Here is a 20,390-nt window from a genome sequence, read left to right on the forward strand (position 1 = left end):
CGAGACTAGTGTCTGTGTGTATATATATATTCGTAGGGGGTAGGGTTGGGAGGTGGTAATCGTTCAATTCAAAAGTGGTACTCGTCTGGAAACGTTTGAAAACCGAGAGTATAATTAAGTGCTATGGTCTAGATATTGGTATGTCTATCTTGCTAGTGTTGTGTGATTGGATTTTGTTGTTGTTGTTCGTTTCTGCATTTTTGTATTTTCAAAATTGTAATTATAAGTACATCATCTATATACTTGTCTTAAAAGATATGGAGCTACCAAAGATGGTTTAATATTATCATTTAGAACGTTAAATTAACTGTTTAGGAAAATTTTGTCTATGCCTCGATACTTTTCTCATTTGACATTTATACATATAAATTTGTGTACCATATGCAAAAAGAACAAATTGGGAATTCCAAGTTAATTGTACGTATAGCTAGGTACGGAGTTTTGGCCGGTGTCGATCTGACTCGGGACAGTTTTCCTGTGAAGCTACAGGTCTGACAAACAGGTCTAAGAGGTCCTTAATGGCATAATGGCGCAGTCGATCAAGTTTTGGGTCGAAATACCAGTGATCTTTGAAGGTGACTGCTGTCCGTGTTCTTTTATCCCTCCTACTTCATTTTTTTCATTGCTTGTGGAATTTTGTCGATTGTTTTCTGTTCATTTGTGCTTATGTTACAGTGCTTTTTCTATGCCTGCACCATGTTACTTCCTTTGTCGATTAACGATCTTTAAAGCCAAGTCTATTCCATCTTGTCTTCGGGTTTTTTGGTTTTTTGTTTTCTTCGCTGGATTAATTCTCTCCAATCCCCCTGCAGCTGTTCATTGTCTCTAATATAGACAACCCTCTGACCTCTTGTCTACAATTCTGCCTTCTGCTCCATCCCTTTTCTTCACTACCACTGTGTTGATGCACCTTCCTTGACAACTACATCTTCGACGGTGAAATAGGTCCCCAGGCCCTCATACAGGTCTGGTCCTCCGTTTTCTTCTGTCTCTAAGATTTGTTTCCCCATAATTATTGCATTTATTTTAATTTCGTAAACTTATTGGCTAACGAAATACTGTATTTATTCCGTTCTTAATCAGCTACAACTACAATTTAATATTATTCCTGTTTTCCATGCGTTATACCTTATTCATTCCTGTCGTATTACTTGGATTCTTTAATTTCTCCCTATTATGATTGTTGTTGTTTTTGTTCTTAATGTTGCTATCATTAGTAACATTTGTAAAGCGCTATCAAAATATACACAATCATCTCACATTTTACTTCAAAACAACCACATCTTTTGTCTAAACTTAAATTCCAAAAAACTAAATAAAATATAACACTTTGAAAGCTTTCTGATATACAGAGACTCAGTTCAATCAGGTCTGAGGGCTTTTTCTGTCTGGCTGACTGTCTGACTCCACTTTGAGTATTTCTAAGTCGGTAGTGCTTCCCGTTAAAACATGAATAATTTCTTTTTTCTCGCACTTTCTGTTCCCTAACTTAGCTCGCAAGAGCAGGACCCAGGTGGACTCGGCATATGAGGAAAATAAAAATACACAGAACTTAAGTCTGCGAGCAAACTTTGGTTGTGGACTTCACACACCTGTACACACCAACTACGTGTACGCACTGAAAGCAGTGGGAAGTGTGTGAGCTGGGCATAAGTAATGGTGACAAAGGTGAGAGAAATTGGTTTTCTCTGTACATTTCACATTGTCCCAGGACAAGGAGAAAGAATTAAAAAGACTGTAAAATCTTTCTACCAGATTTTACTGCAATAAGATTATCACCTTACTGCAATTTGCTCTTTCGTAAGATTACCGCCTTACTATATTATGCTCTTTTATAAGGCGGGGGAGATGAGAGGATAAATGTTAAACACCTAGAGCGGACTGACCAAAGGGCGATAAGCGGAGTTGTGTGCATAAGCCGCACCAATGCAAGTGGTTATCTACCCTGCGCCGCGCTGGGCATCTAAACATGGGAAAGGATAAAGTAAAGGATTTTTTTTTTTTTTTTTCCTAATTTCCATGCCCTTACTACACTCCCTAGTTGCAAGGATGAAGACTTCGTCCATTCTTCTTTTCCCTCTTTCGCTGTTCTCGTCCACATCTCCGTGACTGTCCTTCAGCTTCTCATTGTATATTTATTTAAGAACATTTACAGCTATAGTCGGAGACACATCCGTTTCATATTTTAATAAACAAAAAAACGACACATTTAAAGAACAGTTCAGAAAAAGACTATTTAATTTTTGAAGGTTTTATTTAAACTACTTTGAAACATTGTAACAGCAGACATGCTTTAAATACTGTTTGTAAGTTCTGTAATAAGCAAATAAACTTGTTTACAAAGTGAGCATTGTCAGAATATAAAAATAATGGCATGCAAATTTTCTGAATCCTTCTACATTAGCATTTTAAATTTTGTATTTTGTAACGGCTTTTCTAATACTTATAAGAGCAACTCATCATAAGGGATGTAAGCTAGTAATAATCTAATTTCACGTAAAAATTTGTAAAACTAACAATAGGGCAACAATTGGAAATCTAAACAAATAATAAAGATAAGTAAAAAAAAAAATGTATATTTTTTTAATTGAGCATGACGTATACTTTTAGAGAACGTGAACATAGAGAAAAATGACTGGAGGTATATCAAATCCATTGTTAAAAAAAAAATAATAAAAAGTAGATGCTGTAAAGAAACTCTTGTAACTGAATGAAGACGCCAAAATAAATCGCACTTTTAAAGCTATATAAAGTCAGATATAAAATACCCTGTGTGCAGTTAACAAAAATATTGCACCTGCTACTATTTTTCGATTTCTGAAATATCAAATAAACTGTGTTTATCAAACGCAATGACGTCTTATAAATATCATCCTGAGGTTAAATCTTTACCCCTTAGGGTATTCATCTGTCACATTATTTCTGTAAATATTTAGACAAATGAAATGCTGATATCACACATGATCATACTTTAAAAGTGATCAAAAACACTACTACAGAAAATATCACGGACTTAAGATATCCACTGTTTACAACAAGCTAAGGTATGGTGATCAGCGGTATTTACTGTCACCTACCTGTCGCTGTGCTCGTAAGGAATGTCATAGAAACGGACAGTAATCTAGCTATTGCACGTGCCTATATGATTGTTCAAAAAATCCTTTGAAATTTCAAAGGTTTCTAGCAAGTCCTCAGTTTAACATGGGTCATGATTTCTTTACCTCTACAAAGGTTTCTAAGCCGGTTTGCGACCGTGGGCACAGGGAAACCAGACTCTTTAAGCAATTTTAAGGTAATTGTTCTCTAACTTGAGTAGCTACATACAAATGTGGAAGCCTGTGTATAGGCTATGCTAATTAAGTCACCATTTTGACCCTAGTTTTGTGGCTGCTGGGCTAAGTAGACCTGAGCTTCGTCATCTCGACCGAGGTTCTGCAGGATGATGATGACATCATCTCGAGAGCGAACTGTGTTTGGGTGAGCGTGCCCCAGGACTTCCTGTAACATGATGACAGCAACTGTTTTCAGTAAAACATTTGTTTGTCCACAACCAGACAGACTGACCTATAGACAGGCAATAAACAGACAGCAGACATACAGACAGTAAAGTCGGTGATTGGTATACTTACAGGGACACCGGCTTAAGTGACAACTAAGAATGAAGTCCTATTTATGCAATGGTTGTATTGCCTAAGTAAATTATTTAATATCAAAACAAATGACGTCTGTTGCATTTCCAATGAAATGTGCGACTGGTCTTACATGGAGTACAAAAACGAACGAGAAAAATGGATGATGTGATACCTGTAGGATGTCCAACTCCAGCATGTAGTATTTTAAGCACTCGGTAATCAGCGCCGTGTTTTTGTCCCGAATCCACTTATTCCAGTACAGTTGCCCGAACAGTTGCACACAGCGGCCTGTATTCAGATGGTAGGTGCCAAAGTACAGGCGACACAGCGACAGGGACTCCTGGAACAGCTTGATGGGTACATCTGATACACACCAACAGAAAGGCATTTGTACGGGAGATGCTGAAAGTAGGTAATCATCCCTCTCTCTTCCTCGTCTTTCTTCCGTACTAATGAAATACTGACTAGAAACCTGAGAAATGGCACAGACTTAGATAAAATGCAGTTTTAGTTTAATTACTTATATCTTCGTTGTACTGATTCTTTTCGCCTAGATGGTACAGCACCACCGCAAGACCAACTTTGTTGTTGTTGCTTGTGAAGATGTCCTGTGCCTCGTTCAGCAAAGATGACTTGAAGTAGCCACACAAGCACAGCACCTCGCCCAGGCGGTTACTCTTGGGTGCCAGCAGCTTCCTGTTAATCTGTTGCAGAAGGACCCAAGGTAGGAATTCAACACTTTTGGAATAACAGGCAGATAAAGATATGGCCAGTAACATAATGCTCCAAACAGTTCAAAACAACAGGACGTTCTTTCTGTCGAAAAGTATTAGTTGGACGCTACAGAGACTTTACAGGTGAGCAATTTATCCTGTTGGATTGACAGGTGTTAACAAGACGAAACTAAGACACGTCCACTGAAGTCAACAAACTCAGCTCAAACCGAGACTTTGAACCTGGCGACTAGCGCCCTCAGCTCTGGAGAAGACCTTCTTGGCCTGAAGTTGAAAAAGAAAATTTTTATTTCTAGAAGCAGCCTTGCGAATACCGTATTCTATTATAATAATTATTATAATGTTCTTGAACTTTACAGACCTATATATAGCTCGTAAACAAAATATTCAAAAACATTCACCTTGACGGTAATATCTACCAAATCAGAGGCTCTATTGCGGCATTCTTCATAACCAGGATCGGTTCCGTACACAAATTTTAGGGCTGTAAAAAAATAAAATAAAAACTAGAAAAAAGAACAGGTATGGCACCTGCGCCATCATTCTCACAGAGCAATACATGTGTGCATTCTTGTATTATGTGGTGAGTACCATTCAGTGTGCCTGTACCCTACCGTTACTTCGTTGGTAGTAATCTTTATGTAATGAAGAATGTAATTCTAACATCATAACTTATATCTGCATAAAACGATAGTAAAGGTTGTGGCTGTGCTGAAGTGTATAAAAGCACCTTTCCGGAAGATCAAAGTCATCATGGCGTGTAGTGGGTCCGCTAGCTCCACTGCCTCTTTGCCATATTTAGTTTTTAGCTTCTTGATGACACTGCCTAGCACCTCATCGGCTGTGTCGTACTCGCCGATGTCCACAAGGAACCAACCCACCTTTGTCTCCAGGAGTTCTCTTTCTTTATCATCTTGTAGCTTGCCCTTTCAAGATGTATACAATGAACATCTTGAGCAGATTGTTTGCTTCACCGCAGTCATTACAGAAGCAAGACACACACTGCTTGACACTTAAAATAAGTAGCAAATTGTGTCAGGATGAATAAATGTTGTGCTTAAGCCCATCTATACCCAGTATAAACAAAATGGCGGAGATAGAAGCACATCAGGTCTGCTAGGAAAATGGAAACGACGAAAGTAGCCATGAAATATAAAGGTAGCCAAAAAGGTAACCCACGCTCAGATGGTCCTTCAGGAAAGCCTGGTATTTGGAAGCAGCAACTTGGTAGCCGCCAGCCGCCTGCCAGTATCTCATAAGGATTTGCTTGTTTTTCTCCGTGTACAAAAACTCGAACATCTCTCTGGTCAACAAGCACTTCTGCAGCCCCTCCTGGTCCTCAATCTGAAGGTAATGGTAAGGAAGCTCTTCTGCCTTTCGTCGGATGTCTGAGCTTTTGGTGAGAAGGACACACATCAAGATCTTTGCTTCAACATGGGTAGAATATTTTTTTCGTCCAGACGCTTAATATCCTATAAGAGCTACTGATGTCATTCTTATTGATGTAATGATCTTTCACATATAATACATACATAACAGACTGATAGAATTATAACTACCTATTAATACCTACAAAACAGCTTTCTTCTGTTTTAACTCACCAAGTAGAAAAGAATTTCATGAGGTGTAGATGATAAGCAGCTCGAACTTTCTCGTCACTCAGGTAAAGCTGGCGTATAACCTTGCTGATAGATCGATGGTAAAAATCTAGTCTACCTTCTGCAGAAGAGCCACTTGGCCGAAGGAATGGTCGCAATCCAACATAAAGAAAACCCCACTGAAAAGAAGAAAAGGAATGATTTATCATCTGTTGTGATGCTAATGTTGCTAAAACTACAACTATGAATCCATTTGATTTCAATAGCATCGTGGACCATGCCAGAAAGGTTTTTCAGCCAGAGTAAATTGGGCTGCCACTCTGTTGCTGTGAGGGGAAAGCAGAAAAGTCTGTTGTTTTAAAGGGATTTGCTCATGCCAGTCACAACTGACCAACTGCTGGTGGTATTAAAGTATCAGAGATGGTGGTTTGATGGTGGGCTTCTAATGGGATACTGGACTCACGTGGCTTCCACTAACAAAACCCACCATGGGCCGATGAGTGGCTTTACCATGTAGAGGCCATTTTAAGCTCAAGTGGGGACGAGTTGGGGCACATGATTTATTGCAGTTTGGGGTAAGCCTCACCCAGCCTCCCACCATCATGCAACTGCCATGAATACATCCAACAACTGCCATAATTACAACCATGCACACAAAGGGGATGAGAAAAGCCTATAATACTTTAGGATATTCAGTATACATATATATGGAAAAATGTTTGTAAATATGTCCAGATCAAAGATGCAGAATGAATAGAAATTCTGATAGATGAAGAAAAATAGGAAGCAAAGTCAATTACCACAGCCATGGGGAGCCTCTCTTTGAAGTCTTCTGTAAAATCCTCTCCAGATTGATCACAGGAGACTGGCTTTGAGGGCAAAAGATGGAGCAGCTCTTCTTCATCAAGGCCAAAGCGAGATGTCTCTATCAGACAAAGCGAGGCTTTCATCGAGTCGCCTCCATACTCTTTAGTTGTTCGTTCTATCACCTGATGTGCAACAAAGAAATAAGTGTTGGGACCTTAATGAATTTCCTTATGGCTATACCAAGCAGAAGATTGAAGTCATTCTAGTTCAAGAGTATCGATTATGTGTTTTATTGACTATAATGTTCAAACTCTGTTCCTAAAAGCTCACAAGAACAAGTTCTACAATGCAACCAACACATCTGAATAGACTTGAATGTGCATACCAGCTTCAAAAGCCCCAGAAGATCATCTGGGAGGGATGTTATTTTCTTGGTCAAATTCCTGAACTCTCCAAAGACCCTCAACTCTTCACACGCAATACTCAAATAGAGTGGATTCCCTGAATCTCCTTTCCCAATAAGCAGCTTCATCTGCAGCATTAGACAAAAACACAAACAAATTAGAACTCAACACAATAACATTTGCAGTCTAATAGTCTTGATCCAGATACACCCATCAAGAAAATTGAAAAGCAATTAAATACTGTTCTTAATTCTGAATGTATGATATTACTGTAATTATGTAAGTCGATTTTGACAAAAGGGTAATTTCCAAACTTATCACTGTACCTGTTTATCATCCAGCCGCTTGTTGTAAGGTAGGAATATTTGTTGTGCAATGCTCTCTCTTATCTTTTCATTCAAAGGATTAACATAAATTTCTTTTGCTTTGACTGCATGATCCCGCAGAGCTTTAAGACATTCCCCTTCCAGAGTGCTCACAATCACGCGCATTCCCTCTGGAAGTTCCCTTGGCAACCAGTTCAGTTTATGACTACTGCCTGAAATAAAAATCACAAACGCTTTATGCCTGTGCATATAGGTACAATTGACTATGAATGTGTCTGAAGGACATGGTACTCCTACAAATTACATCAGTTTGAATAGTTGTTTTGTTTTCAGAAAACAATGGAAAATGCTATTTAGAATAATGTGTATTACCATCGTCATCTATCTGATTCAAAGCATCGATAAACAAAACCAGAAGCTCGCATCCCTGAGTTCTAGCCTGTTTGACAGCCTGTTGGAACATAGTGGGCACAAAGCGAATCAGTTCGTCTACATCCAGTGGGATACTATCCTGCTGATCCTCAGGAAGGCATTCCTTATAAATGTGTGACAAGATGCTGTACAGTGATGTTGAGTCTGGTGTTGCTCCCACAAAGTGGTACACAATCTACAAAAATAGCAACAATAGTTTTCACCTTAGCCTTATCTTGGTTACACTCAGTATTATTGGGTTTTTTTCTGACACTCTTATAGCAAAATAATAAAAATTTTAAAAACTTGTAACACTCAAACCTCCACTCCAGGATATGTATTTAGTTACAAAATAGATGAGATTCATGGCAAAAAATAGTAGTGGTGGTGGTGGATGTATAAATATGTGTGTTGAGGGGGGAGAGTTGGGAGGGCAGGGAAGAGAGTTAAGTGTGTGTACGTGTCTGTGTGGGTGGGTTTTTGTGTGCATGTTCTTTTATCTTACCTTGAGATTTGGGTATTCCAACCACTTTTTAACACAGCAGGCCATCAGAGCACTCTTTCCTGCTCCAGGGAAGCCAACCATTGCCAGAACATTAGCTGATGCAGTAACAGACATTATGTAACTCTCAACCTGTTCTATTTCATTCTCTCGTCCAAGCAGGATCTATAGAGACATGACAGGATGGCACATACATATTTGAATGAAATAGGAAGTTATTGTTTGAAAGCTTAAAAAAGAAAATCAAGACCAAGCACAGATTCATTGCCATAATATTAAATAATAACTTTATGACTGTGCATTTAGAGTAATTTATACTTGCAGATGTTCATCACAAACTACTCTGTCAATAACTATGTTTCATCCAAGACAGTAAAGTAAATTTAAAAACTTCCACACCATGATGGTTTCTTACTTGTGATCGTTGAAGCATGAAATCTTCCTGCTGAGCTTTCCGTATCTCTGTGTCTGAGGCTTCCTTCTCAAGTGACAAGTCAGGATATTGCTCAGATATTTGTTTTCTGAAGTGATTAATAACAACCTCACCAAACTGATCTAGACTGCCAAGTATTATCTGTTTATCTCCATGGCTAATCACTTTACATTCATATTCTGACACTTGACCTGGAAAGCGGTGCTTTATTTTTTCTGAAAACAAACAGCAGGAATAAAAATAAAGTGAGACAATCAGAGGCTCAGTAATTGTGACATTATGTGATATAATCATATCTACTAATATGAAATACCTTGAAAATATATTGCAACAGCTATCTGCTGAAATATTTCCATTCATGTTTCAAGTCTAACAGCTGAAGCATTACCTACCTTTGAGAATTCTTAGGCTTTCAATAGCTGAAGACTCTGTCTCAATGTATACTGGCTTCATGTCCTCATCTACATCCTGTAGAAAGTCTGGCTTGCGTATCATGAACAATGCCTGCATTACACAACATTTAGCATCTTTCAGTAATGTTTATGAATTGCACACATCACTCAAACATTTCTAACACTAAGTTTGTGAAAGAAAGTGCATTTTGCTGTTGTGTTTGTGTGTGCATACAATATATATATATGTTTCTGTGTATGTGTGTGGGAGAGAGAGGGAGGGAGGGGGGAGAAAGACACAAATTGACAAATCTTTTTTAATGAGGTAACAGAATAAACAAATCTGCTTTTTTTACATCTATCTCTCAGGCACCATGCAAAAAAAAAGAAACCAAATTCCCTAAATAACTAGAAAAAAGCACAATAAAATAATATGAGAGAGTATACGCACAAGAATTAAAGAAAATGTTTGTAATAAGATGCTGTATGAGAGAGAGCAGAAGAAGGATGAATTTACATACAAAGTTCTTAAATTTAATAGACCTTAGAAGACATTAAAAAGCAGATGGGCAAGAATAAAAATCATTACAGGGAGTCACAGAAAACAGCACATGGGTATAAACAGAGAGGAGGAATATCAGTTTTCCATACATGAGGGTTGTTGTCCCAGTATGCTCCTGTCATTATCTCAAGGGCTGTGATTGACATGCCAGGAAGCCACTTGTACCTGTTTCACCATCAATTGTAGTGGTCCAGTCAAACAGAATCCCAATAAAGATTGCTAGATATAGAAAGAGTGTGTGCTATTGCAGTGTGTGTGTGTGAAACACCAAGTATATGGGTCTGCATTCAATAATTTTTAAATTTAAGGGATTGGCATCATCTGGAACAATAATATGTGATTAACAGACAAGACTTTGTGCTATATTTTCTATACATAATTGAGAGTCTGTATTGTACTAGGAAATTATTAATGAACATTGCCAAGAAGTTCAAATAATCCAGCATGATAACAATGGTAATATTCAAATTTTATTGTCACAAAGTTTACACTATATTACAATAAAACAAAAGCTGCCAAATTTTGCATTTTAATAAAATGCAAAGGAATTTTAAAGCTTGTAAACATTCTCAGACAGGATTGATGAATAATACGTATGTGATGAAGAATGACATCTGACAATGAAAGACTGACTTTGTTTTAATATCATCCGGAACTTCTTCTGCAGTCAGCACAAATCCATAGCGCTCAGACAGCATGTTTAGAAAATAAACATACTCATTTTCCTGTCGCCCTCTGAAACAAAGCAAAATAGATTTCTATATAACACATAACCTTTCATATATAAAAATAAATGATTATGCCATACAACTTTGCTTTGGCTCTTGTAATGCAATGCCAGACAGCATCCTAAAACTATTTACCATCTAAAAATAGTTTTTTTTTTAATATTTATTAAAACTTAGACATACTTAGCCAATTACAGTTCACCTGCTACTGGTCATTAGGCATAAAATATCTTTAACTTTACACTTATTCAAAAATACCAGTCAAAATTTAAATCCCGGGCATTTGCCGCAAAAAAATGGCCATGAAGCCCATGAGTTAAACATTCAGCTTAATATTCCTACTTTTAGAAAGTTGCACACCAACCTGTCTATTTCTGACAAACATGTAAGCAAAGTGTCTCGTGTGTCAGCACCCTCAGGTATGCCCCACCGGAGGTCACATTCTATCAGTCGGATTTTACGGTCCTGACACCACTGCCGCAGTTGTGGGATGACAACCTTTACAAGGTGCTCTCTCTCACTGTTCATGTCTTTAAATGTGCTGCTGATAAATAGTCGAACTATACGCCATCCCTTCTGCTGTAAATGGGACAAATTTAAGAAAATATAGTAGTCTATCGTTTGGAATTTATTTTTATGCTATATATAAAACATTTCATAACTTTCAAACTTGTTTAAGAACATTTCTTGCATCGCTCATACACAAGGTAAATTACATGGTCAGCATGCACATGGTCACAGTGAATACACACCTTTGTCCTGGGTTTGACCACAGGAACTTTATCAGCACATAGATAATCAATGCAGTCATACCAATGTTGAGACAAAGACATCTTTTGCATGAAAATTTCAATGTTGGTACTTTCCCACTTCCTGTATTGTGCACCTTCCTCTCTAAACATATTATTTCCTGAGTCTCGAAGCATGTTTGCTGCCATGATAACTTGGAAAACAGAAAATAGAAACTTACTGAGTGATTAAGACAATTTTATGTGTTCACTTAATTCCTTAAGTGGTCTGTTAAACATTTTATGACACATGCTTAAAGCAGACTGTAATTCAAATCTTTAACACTAACTGCATTTTTCTGTAGAACACTATTAAAGTGTTGCAATGGTGTGGTTTAGGTGCAGTAAAGAACAATATGTAAGAAACAGTGTAAATAGGAAACTAACAGACTTTCTTGTCAACAAAATATAAATCATTGAAACAAGTGATATCTAGATTCACTACTTTAATGTTTTATTAGGTTAGTCTTTATTATAGTACTTATGGGTTTTTAGCACTTTACACATACACACCTGCACACTTTTAAATGCTGACATATGTACAATTAATATAAACAAACTAGCATATATGCAGCATAACAAACAAGAGAGCAATAGAAGAAGAGAGTTGGTAAGTGACAGAGAGAGAGAGAGAAAGGCAGACAGAGAGCTAGATTAGAGAGGAAGGTGGCTGTTTATCTATCTATCACTCTTATAGTAATAATGTCATTAGTTAACACAATCCTGTAAATGATAAAATAAAGGATTACCAGAGACAGTTGAGGCTTTCTCTTGCAGAACTGATTTCTCTTCTTTCTTGGTTTTCTTAGAGGAGCCAGACCCCATTATCTATTCCAGGTAAAGAGCTAGTATCAAAATTGATCATATGTTTAAGGTGGTCATTAAAAATTAAAAAGAAATTATTTCTGCTATAGGTCCTAGAAATATATGTTGTCTACTGTTGGTGTGCAGTGTGTGTGTGTGCGTTTTTGCATATTTTTTATGCATATGTGAGTGTGAGAGAGAGAATGAGAAAGAAAAATTAAAGAGAAAATATCCAACTCAGTGATGAAAAATCGAGAAAGGAAATCAACGTACCTGTTCTTTCAGGTGAGCAAGATATGTTGACAAGGTATATTTTACTTGAGATCACAGCCTGAGCACGTGGTACACTCGTGTATTTTCCATTATAACGATTTCCATGTGACATAAATTAAAAAATTGATTGTTATGCATAAGGTACCATTCTTATTAATTGTCTTGAAGCCTGTCAGAAAAGTTGGAATTGCTGTAAACAGTAGTCATCTGATATGCCGTCGGTGTTACACACTTTATGATATAGCACAAAATTTTATAAATATTTCAGCAACCCTAGTAGGGCCTCTATACTTCTGTTTACATTTGGTCACTAAGGACGCCGGGACGCCGGAAAGAAGCGAAGTTTGCGCAACTTTAATTATAATTATGCCGCATTTTCATTGTAGTTGCCCTTAGTTATACCTCCAAATAAAGCCTTAATTTTTATTTTTAAATGGTTTTAATTGTTAAAAGGTTGTTCAAAGATTTAAGCCAGTGTATATTATTTTTCATACGATGGAATTAATCAGACGTGCAGTTCCTGCAGCCATAACTCTTCATGGGAGGCTATTCTCGGCAAGACACGCGGACTGGCAGCAAGTTCTTCCCCTTGAATAGGGTGGTCTATGTCCCTGGTGTTCAAAATGTGACGGGTGCTACACGAGCATCATGCGGCAAAATAACAGAATACGTATATACTGACTAAATCATATACTAAAAACCGGCGAACCTAAGACTAAGTCCGAGACTACTGTCTGTGTGTATATATATGTAGGGGGTAGGGTTGGGAGGTGGTAATCGGACAATTCAAAAGTACCACGTGGTACTCGTCTGGAAACGTTTGAAAACCGAGAGTATAATTAAGTGCTATGGTCTATATTGGTACGAGCGTCTATCTTGCTGGTGTTTTGTGATTATTTGTTGTTGTTGTTGTTGTTGTTGTTGTTGCTGCTGCTGTTATGCATCACCTTATTATCTATTTTTATCTTTTTTTCTGAAGTTTTTGCTGTGAACTCTCGCAGACTCTGCGTGCATCTAGCGTGTCCTGTATCTAGACGAACAAATAAGACTTGCAGCCAGACTCGCATTCAGTCCCAACATTTTTTCATTAATCCTTTATCCGTCAAGGGCGATAATTCACATCGACGTGGGAACAAGGAAGTGGTCGATTTAAAGGGAAGAGCAAGTCAAATTGTAAGATGGGTTTAAACGATAAGTACTGATGCTCTGAATCTTGTCCGAGAAAAGCTAAACACACAGGTTCAAGTTGACTGTCGAGTGTCAGTCTCTTCAGTGGGGAAGGGGAAGCTCGTCCTGGGATATGGTGATCACTCAGCCATGAAAAGAGTACAGTGACAAAGGAACTGAAGAATTCTGGAGACAGAGGATAATATTGCTGAATAGATATTTTGTGTTTCGACATTGCTTTCGCTGTGGAACAAGTTGTCAGGCCAATGATCGATGTGTGAGAAATAGAAGGATTTGACAAAATAACGAATATCCTTTGGAGTGGCATTGAGATGGATTTACAAGAAAAGAGTTTTTACAGATCATTGAAAACGATGCCAGTGATCCCCATGAATCCTGTTGTTTTTAGTAACACAGCAGTCTTCACGAGTCGCCTCTAAGCTATGTTGTAGACACAGTTGTAAGTAAATGATTGTTTTAAAAACATGAATTTTGACTGGACAGGATTCAGAGCGGTGATCAGTATTTCTCACTTGCTTTTCTCTTTAAGTTTCCTTTCCTAATGCCCTCCAAGAAAAAGAAGACCTACCGATACTTTTTCTTATTTAAAGCAATGATGAGAAGGACAGTGTAGGTGTCCCAATGAGATTCGTCCTGTGTGGCTCTTTTCTATCAACTACAAACTATAAATTTTCTTTTGAGTTGGCAACACTTTCAAAAACTGTTCACAAAGTATCATCACCTTAATCTTCCATTTGATACAAGAAGGAACTGGAAGTTTACACACGTTTTGCGTCTAATTGATGTTAATAATAAAACAAAAGGGTTAGGGTTAGCTGCATGACAATTAACAACATTAAGATGTTCTCTTGAAAGGCCCATCAACGAGTAATGCGCCCTTCGTCAGCATGAACGGTCTGTTTGTCTTCCAGTGGTCCAAATTATAGACACTTCGCTAGAGACCTTCCCTGTGACCTTTCGGTAGCTGATAAAGGAAGTGTAGGAGGCTTCACTAATCTCCGATACCAGTTGGTTTTTTTTTCTTCCCCCACCCCTTTTGAGCTTAGTGTTCATTTTCTTATTTCTTTTTCAACTTTTCTTTCTCCAGCTCTTTACATGGTCATGTGCCCATTAAACATCTGACTAAGCTGTAAGCTGGAGGAAGTGCTTTGTGCTGGAATTACTAGTTTATCTGCTTCCTAAGCCCTACTCTAAAAAACAAAAGAAAATCTAACACAACCAAAAACCTAAGTGCCATTTACATTTCACCTGTTCTGTCACATCCACGGACAGTTCCTTTATGCTAGGAAGACCTACTTCATGTTTTTTCTCAGACAGGACAAGGAAGTCCTTTTACTAACATTATGATCAGAATCAGGTGGTATGGTAACCTTGGTGAAGGTTGAAAATTTCTTTCTAAAGAACATAGGATAGCTGCGCTAATTAGGCTGAACTCCATTTTAAATAACAACACATCTTCTCCACCTAAAAACCAGGCTAATCCGCCGCCTAGTTATTTCCAACATCATACAAATATTCACGTATGAGATGTGGATCATGGCAGGAGACGAAAATATAGACCATGAGGATGAGATGGAACAGGAAGATCATTTCTATTTTAAGCAGGACAGCAGGGATAAGAAAAAAAAATCGGAACATCTATCAGGGCCCTGTGAAGATTTTCTGGACACAGCCAACGTCGATAGTGGAATGGGGTCATCAGGACTTACAGAGATAATCCTCCAGGAACCAAATCAGGAAGAAACGAAAAATATCTTGACAGTCAACGGAAAACCTAAATCAGCAGAGATGGAAAGGCAGAAGAAAAATCGTACTTTGCCTGCAAAGTCTATTGAAGACAGGTGACTGGTGAATGGTGAGAGGGGGATTGGTAATTTACTCCGAGCCAGCAACTAAAGATACATCACGGCAAGGCAGCCAGAGACAGATGTAAACAGATGTCTGTTGAAGAGGAAAAACAGCTTGCCCGAGATGAGAGCTGAACCCAAGACAGCCAACCCTCACTGTATCGATGACTGGCCGACTGGTGATGGTGATGGGAGTATTGGAGATGAAAGGAAAGTTGGGGTAGTAATCATGAAGATCATGATGTTTCGTGTCTCTTTTCGTCTTTTGCTTCAGGGTAGATTCCTCATGCTCCAAACAAGTATCTTCATGTTTAAGATAAAAAAAAGTAGCTATACAAAAATTGTATTGATCAGAAGTGCTTCATCGTAGTGAGGCTAAAGAATATAAACTGCTTGCGAACTTTTTTGTGATTGTGTTCTTGAATAGCCCTTAATTCTTTCAGGATGATCGGAAAAACAAAATAATTTGTTTGTAATTCAGCTCTTAACTGTTCAAAATAGCACGTTCTCGTAAATTTTGCGATTCTGTTTCCTGTTTTCCTTTTAATGCAGTTTTTGTTGAAGATGCCCTCTGTGATTTTGTCAATGCATGTCTCGCGTTTCTGTTTTGTAAATTATTCTGCCTGTCAGATTGTTGAAATATTTCGGAGACACCATCAAGGTTCCCCCTTTATTCTACTTTGACATGTCTTTGAGTTCTTAATAAACGCTAAAAAAATTACCGATCATTCAAGAACACAATGTTTAAAAGAATAAAACCTTCCACGACTATCACACTTCCAGAAAGACCGATTTCCAGTTGCCCCTACTTGCAACAGTGAAGCTGGTCTGATTTTGCCATGTGACCCAGCACGACACCTTGTGTAGCAATGACTACTTTCATGCTTTTTATTAAAACTTTGTCTTTATTGCGCTCTCTTCAATAAAATTGCATACCAGCATGCCCATACGCTTGCCACAGGGGTCTGTCTGTAATTAAAGACCTGTCCATCTAGATACTTGATACAGTAGGCTTCCCTGCGACACTTGCCTAGCTAGACTCCATGCCCTCCTGTAGACTATGGGGGCCAAGAGTTGAATTTTCTCTAATTTTCTCTTTAGAGTTATACAATGCATTTTATACTCATAGAATTGATTGTATGCATATAAAAGGCATTATATACGTATAAAATGCATTGTATAGCTATTTAAAAAATTAGAGAAAATTTCCCTCTTGGCACCCTGTAGCTATACAGTCTAAGCTGCTTCCTTAAGAATTCGAAAGGTGCAGTCAACACTCGACTGAAAGTGGAGCCTTGTGGAGCTTTATTAAGTCTGTGCTGCCACACCCAGAGACATGGAAGCTTTCTGTGCTGGCATTAGGCCTTTCATCTGCTGCGACGAACATAAATATTTATTGTTAGTGAAAAACTATTAACTCTTTTTCTTTCACACAAGTTCTTGGGAACTTATTTGCTATAGCTTTGATAAGTAATGTTTCTAGTGTAAGTCCTATTAACATTATTAGTATCAATCTTGTGTTTTCCTGTTTCTATTTGACACTGTCTTATATTTACTTTTGTAAAGTTTACATAAGTAAATTGTATGGGTGAATAGCTATTTCCCAACATTCCTCAATGGGTGAATAAATAAAATTTATTTCTAAAGAGGAATGAAATGATATGCCCGAAGTAAGCTTCCGATGGCCAGTCCTGAGAAAACGTGACATATACAATGTTCCGAGACAGGATCTGAACCAGGACCTCTTCCCTGCAGTGGGACAAGCGAATGTCTTAAAGACATGACAGTCAGAACTCATGATTTCCATGAAGACACTCAAACCACGAACGTTCGTACGACACTGCCGTTTCCATTCATATCGCTTAATCGATGTTTATCTAAATAAACATGTTTTCCAACATTTTGCAGATAAGATTTCTCATCGAGAAATAAATGCTTTACACAGGTGAAAGTCTTCATCCCATTTTGTAAGTTACTGGTACGAACAAAGAAACCTACACATTACTTGTAGAAACTGAATACCCTGTCTCTCAATTATCTCTAATTCTCACCACTTCCATTACACGAAGCAAACAAAAATAATCAAAGGGTCTTCGTTTCGTGTGTTTGCCTAGTAAAGCCAGTGCATAACAAAAGAAGTCTGTTAGTGGCCAAGCTTTTTGGGGTTTGGGAGGACCAGGACAAAAAACGACTGTGCGTGATTCGTTTCACAGAACAATGGTCAACGGATTGTACCTTGAGGGATGAGGCATCGATCCTCCATCTTGGCTGCTGACTGCTGCATAAACACCTTAAAATAGATTCTGCCAGCGATGGGAGAGGTTTCTTGCGCGGTAAACAGGAGTCGGACTGTGGGTGAGATGCGCCTGTTACACAAGACATTATTCCCCAGGAAGCGTTTTAGGAAATGCAAACGATGACAAATAGATGTTGCCTAGCGGAGGCAAGGTCGGTAGGCGGGAAGAAATATCCATAAATATAACCCTCTCCATGACAGTGTGGACTGTGGTCTCTCCCTGTCATTGTGTAACAGTTTGGGTTTGTAACAGGGTGGATGCTCGTCTCTGGCTGTTTCTTCATCAAGTTGACAAGACATGGCTTCCTCGGACAACGGTGTTGTCAGTACATGGGACATACTTTACAAAACAGAGATTTTGGGGGTCTAAAAAAAAAAAAAGGTATGTTCCCCAACGGCGTGTTGGCGTGGCTTTCTGTCAGTAAAATTTGAGAGAGAATTATGGAGAACAGGAGAGAAAAACATGCGATCGCATATTCCAACTGAAATAAAAAGAACATGACTCAGAGAATGATTGGAGTCCTATAGAAACACGCCACACACTATTATCTTTAACATCTCTCACAAAACAACGTCCAGTTGTCTCCTCTGGTCACGAAAATCTCTAGCTAAACGAAAGAACATTTCATCTGATGTCCACCCGGTTATCAGAGGTCTGAAGACAAAGAAGCTGAAGACAAAGAACCCAGTATAATAATGTTTCGACCACAAACTTGTATTATAGACGTCCGTGCTTCGACCATGGACCTGACCGTAGATAACTCCAACTTGACCTCTCCCCCTACCTCGAGAATAGTCTCTCTTTGTCTCCCCTAAAGTAAATCACACGAAGGCTAATCGGGAAACTTTTTTTTTTACGGTCCTTGTTGGAAACCCATGAATAGACTGAAACTTGATGAAACTTCACTGAGTGGTAAATGCAGGTTTGTAATGTGGACTGCGGCTAATCACATCGCCACCATCGTTCACTGACATTTTATCAAGATATAAATGGCCTGTGATGACGGGGTGGAGATGGAAGCACAAGCGATGGATCGTTATGGATCTGTACTGGCGGTAACATACTAATTAAAAATATTAATGTTTATATGATAAGGACTCCTGCTTTGCTTTGGCACTGAGTGCTTACGGTTTATAGTTGAAAAATGTCAAAATTTTTACCGGTGCTGCCTTTAACACCTCGTGCCGCAGGTCACAGAGTACAGGAACCTGACTCAGACCTCTCTCTCTTTCTTCGCGTGTGAATGTGTGTTTAATAGAATTTGTCAAACCAACTTATTATGAGCTCCCAGCGTTATAGAAATGCTTCCATTATTATTAATTAAAAAAAATTAACTTACTCATTTTCAATCAGCTTAAATGTAAACTACGTATTCGTGTTTCCGTTGGCGGCGATGGACCTTGAACGATGTGTAATCTGCAAGATTGGTGACGAAGAGAAAAACAAACATTATAGAATTTTATAGAAGATAAAGAAAAAAAACAGGTTGGAGGAGGTGAGACAGAATAATGGGACCGCGGAAAAAAATTTCAAACACAAAGCTATTGCCGAGAGCATGATTATTTTCTCATTTTCACGTATTTTCTACTTTCAGCAAAGTTTTGTGAGAGTTTAGACAGGATGGTCAAGGCGGGGCCATAAATCTGACGAGTGACACGGGACACGCTCACCTGAACACACGTCAGCGGGGTGGAAGAGTTTTAGTACCTGTGAACTTCCCTGACCTGGTCCAAGGTCAAAGGGTGACCGGGGTTACCCCTCGTGGAGGAAGAGGCGACAACGAGCGAAACATCACTTTCCTCAGCTGCGTGATAGAGACTGGAAGACGCAAGGAAGTTGCTGTTTGCTGGACTCTGTATGTCTAGTGTATTGGAAGTTTACCCCAGAGAGAGGTTAGACTTATATTAGTGATGTAAGAAATGAATTGTGAATATTGGATTATGGATTACAACTGGCCAGCACAAACAACCTTTACAGATGAGGATGTGGGAAATTATGTAAATGAAAGTGGATAAAATAGATAGAAGACATGACCACAAGGACCCTGTCTACTTTCTATTGGCTGGAAGGAGAGAGATAAAAAGTTGGAGATGTACTCGAGTTGTCTGTCAGTGTAAACACAAGCTAATTGATATCGTGGCCCAGACTCACTCAAGTTGATAGAGGATTATATTCAGCGTCCATCACTTCAAAGATGACTGGCGGGATGGAAAGTCGCCACAGCATCCACAGGTGTGTAGTCCTCCTGTAACAGGTGAGCTCAGCGTTATCACAACACTGACAGGTGTGCTGTCCTCCTGCAACAGGAAGGTCGTCGCTGTTAACCTTTGGCCACGCAGGTTATCAAGGTTACTTTACTACAAACCACAGGTAAGTGTTTGGAATGAATGTCCATTTTTTTTTAGATACATCGTGTTTAAACTAGTGTGAACACATCGTTATTTCATTTACTAGGCAACAGTGTGTTTTGTTGTTGCTTTGGTTTTTGTTTTTGTTCTGTTTTTTGTTTTTATTTTTGTTTTTGTTTTGTTTTTGTTTTTTGCTTTGTTTTGTTTTTTTGTTTTTTGTTTTGTTTTTTTTTTTTTTTTTTTTGTTTTGTTTTTTTAGTTCCCGAATCGCTTAAAACTACCAGTGAAGCAACTACATCAGGGGTTGGAGAACCTC

The 20,390-nt window shown here is 38.4% G+C and overlaps 2 protein-coding genes and 1 long non-coding RNA gene across 8 annotated transcripts in view; 2 read left to right on the top strand and 1 right to left on the bottom strand.

Annotated features, from left to right (window-relative positions):
• The first annotated feature begins 20 nt into the window (after positions 1–20).
• On the top strand, positions 21–2,592 carry LOC112564248. The gene is made up of 2 exons (XR_003099183.1): positions 21–575; positions 1,494–2,592. It is a non-coding gene; the product is annotated as an uncharacterized LOC112564248 (long non-coding RNA).
• On the bottom strand, positions 2,243–19,970 carry LOC112564243 (TPR repeat-containing protein DDB_G0287407-like). Of its 4 annotated transcripts, XM_025238931.1 has the most exons (22): positions 19,878–19,970; positions 19,434–19,544; positions 12,395–19,142; positions 12,067–12,145; positions 11,282–11,472; positions 10,894–11,108; positions 10,435–10,536; positions 9,891–9,966; positions 9,240–9,351; positions 8,830–9,062; positions 8,418–8,579; positions 7,874–8,108; positions 7,502–7,713; positions 7,157–7,303; positions 6,765–6,953; positions 5,968–6,143; positions 5,546–5,759; positions 5,097–5,292; positions 4,768–4,850; positions 4,153–4,336; positions 3,805–3,995; positions 2,244–3,498 (listed from the first exon to the last, which is right to left on the bottom strand). In XM_025238931.1, the coding sequence occupies exons 4-22, from the start codon at positions 12,140–12,142 to the stop codon at positions 3,376–3,378; spliced, it is 3,117 nt and encodes a 1,038-aa protein (XP_025094716.1). In that variant the 5' UTR covers positions 12,143–12,145; positions 12,395–19,142; positions 19,434–19,544; positions 19,878–19,970; the 3' UTR covers positions 2,244–3,375. The 4 variants fall into 4 exon arrangements, with proteins under 4 accessions (XP_025094717.1, XP_025094716.1, XP_025094718.1 ...); XM_025238932.1 differs by lacking the exon at positions 19,878–19,970 and having other exon boundaries at positions 2,243–3,498; positions 12,067–12,162; XM_025238933.1 differs by lacking the exons at positions 12,395–19,142; positions 19,434–19,544 and having other exon boundaries at positions 19,878–19,939.
• Positions 19,971–20,390, top strand: part of LOC112564247 (parathyroid hormone 2 receptor-like) — a 40,898-nt gene continuing 40,478 nt past the window's right edge. The window contains exon 1 of one of the 3 annotated variants that reach the window (XM_025238941.1): positions 19,971–20,096. The gene's annotated coding sequence lies outside the window, so the exon portion shown is untranslated. The remainder of the gene's footprint in view (positions 20,097–20,390) is intronic. The other 2 variants (XM_025238937.1, XM_025238938.1) reach the window with 2 other exon arrangements.

The sequence above is a fragment of the Pomacea canaliculata genome, linkage group LG5, assembly GCF_003073045.1.
Source record: "Pomacea canaliculata isolate SZHN2017 linkage group LG5, ASM307304v1, whole genome shotgun sequence".
In the NCBI taxonomy this organism is placed as follows: Eukaryota; Metazoa; Mollusca; class Gastropoda; order Architaenioglossa; family Ampullariidae; genus Pomacea; species Pomacea canaliculata.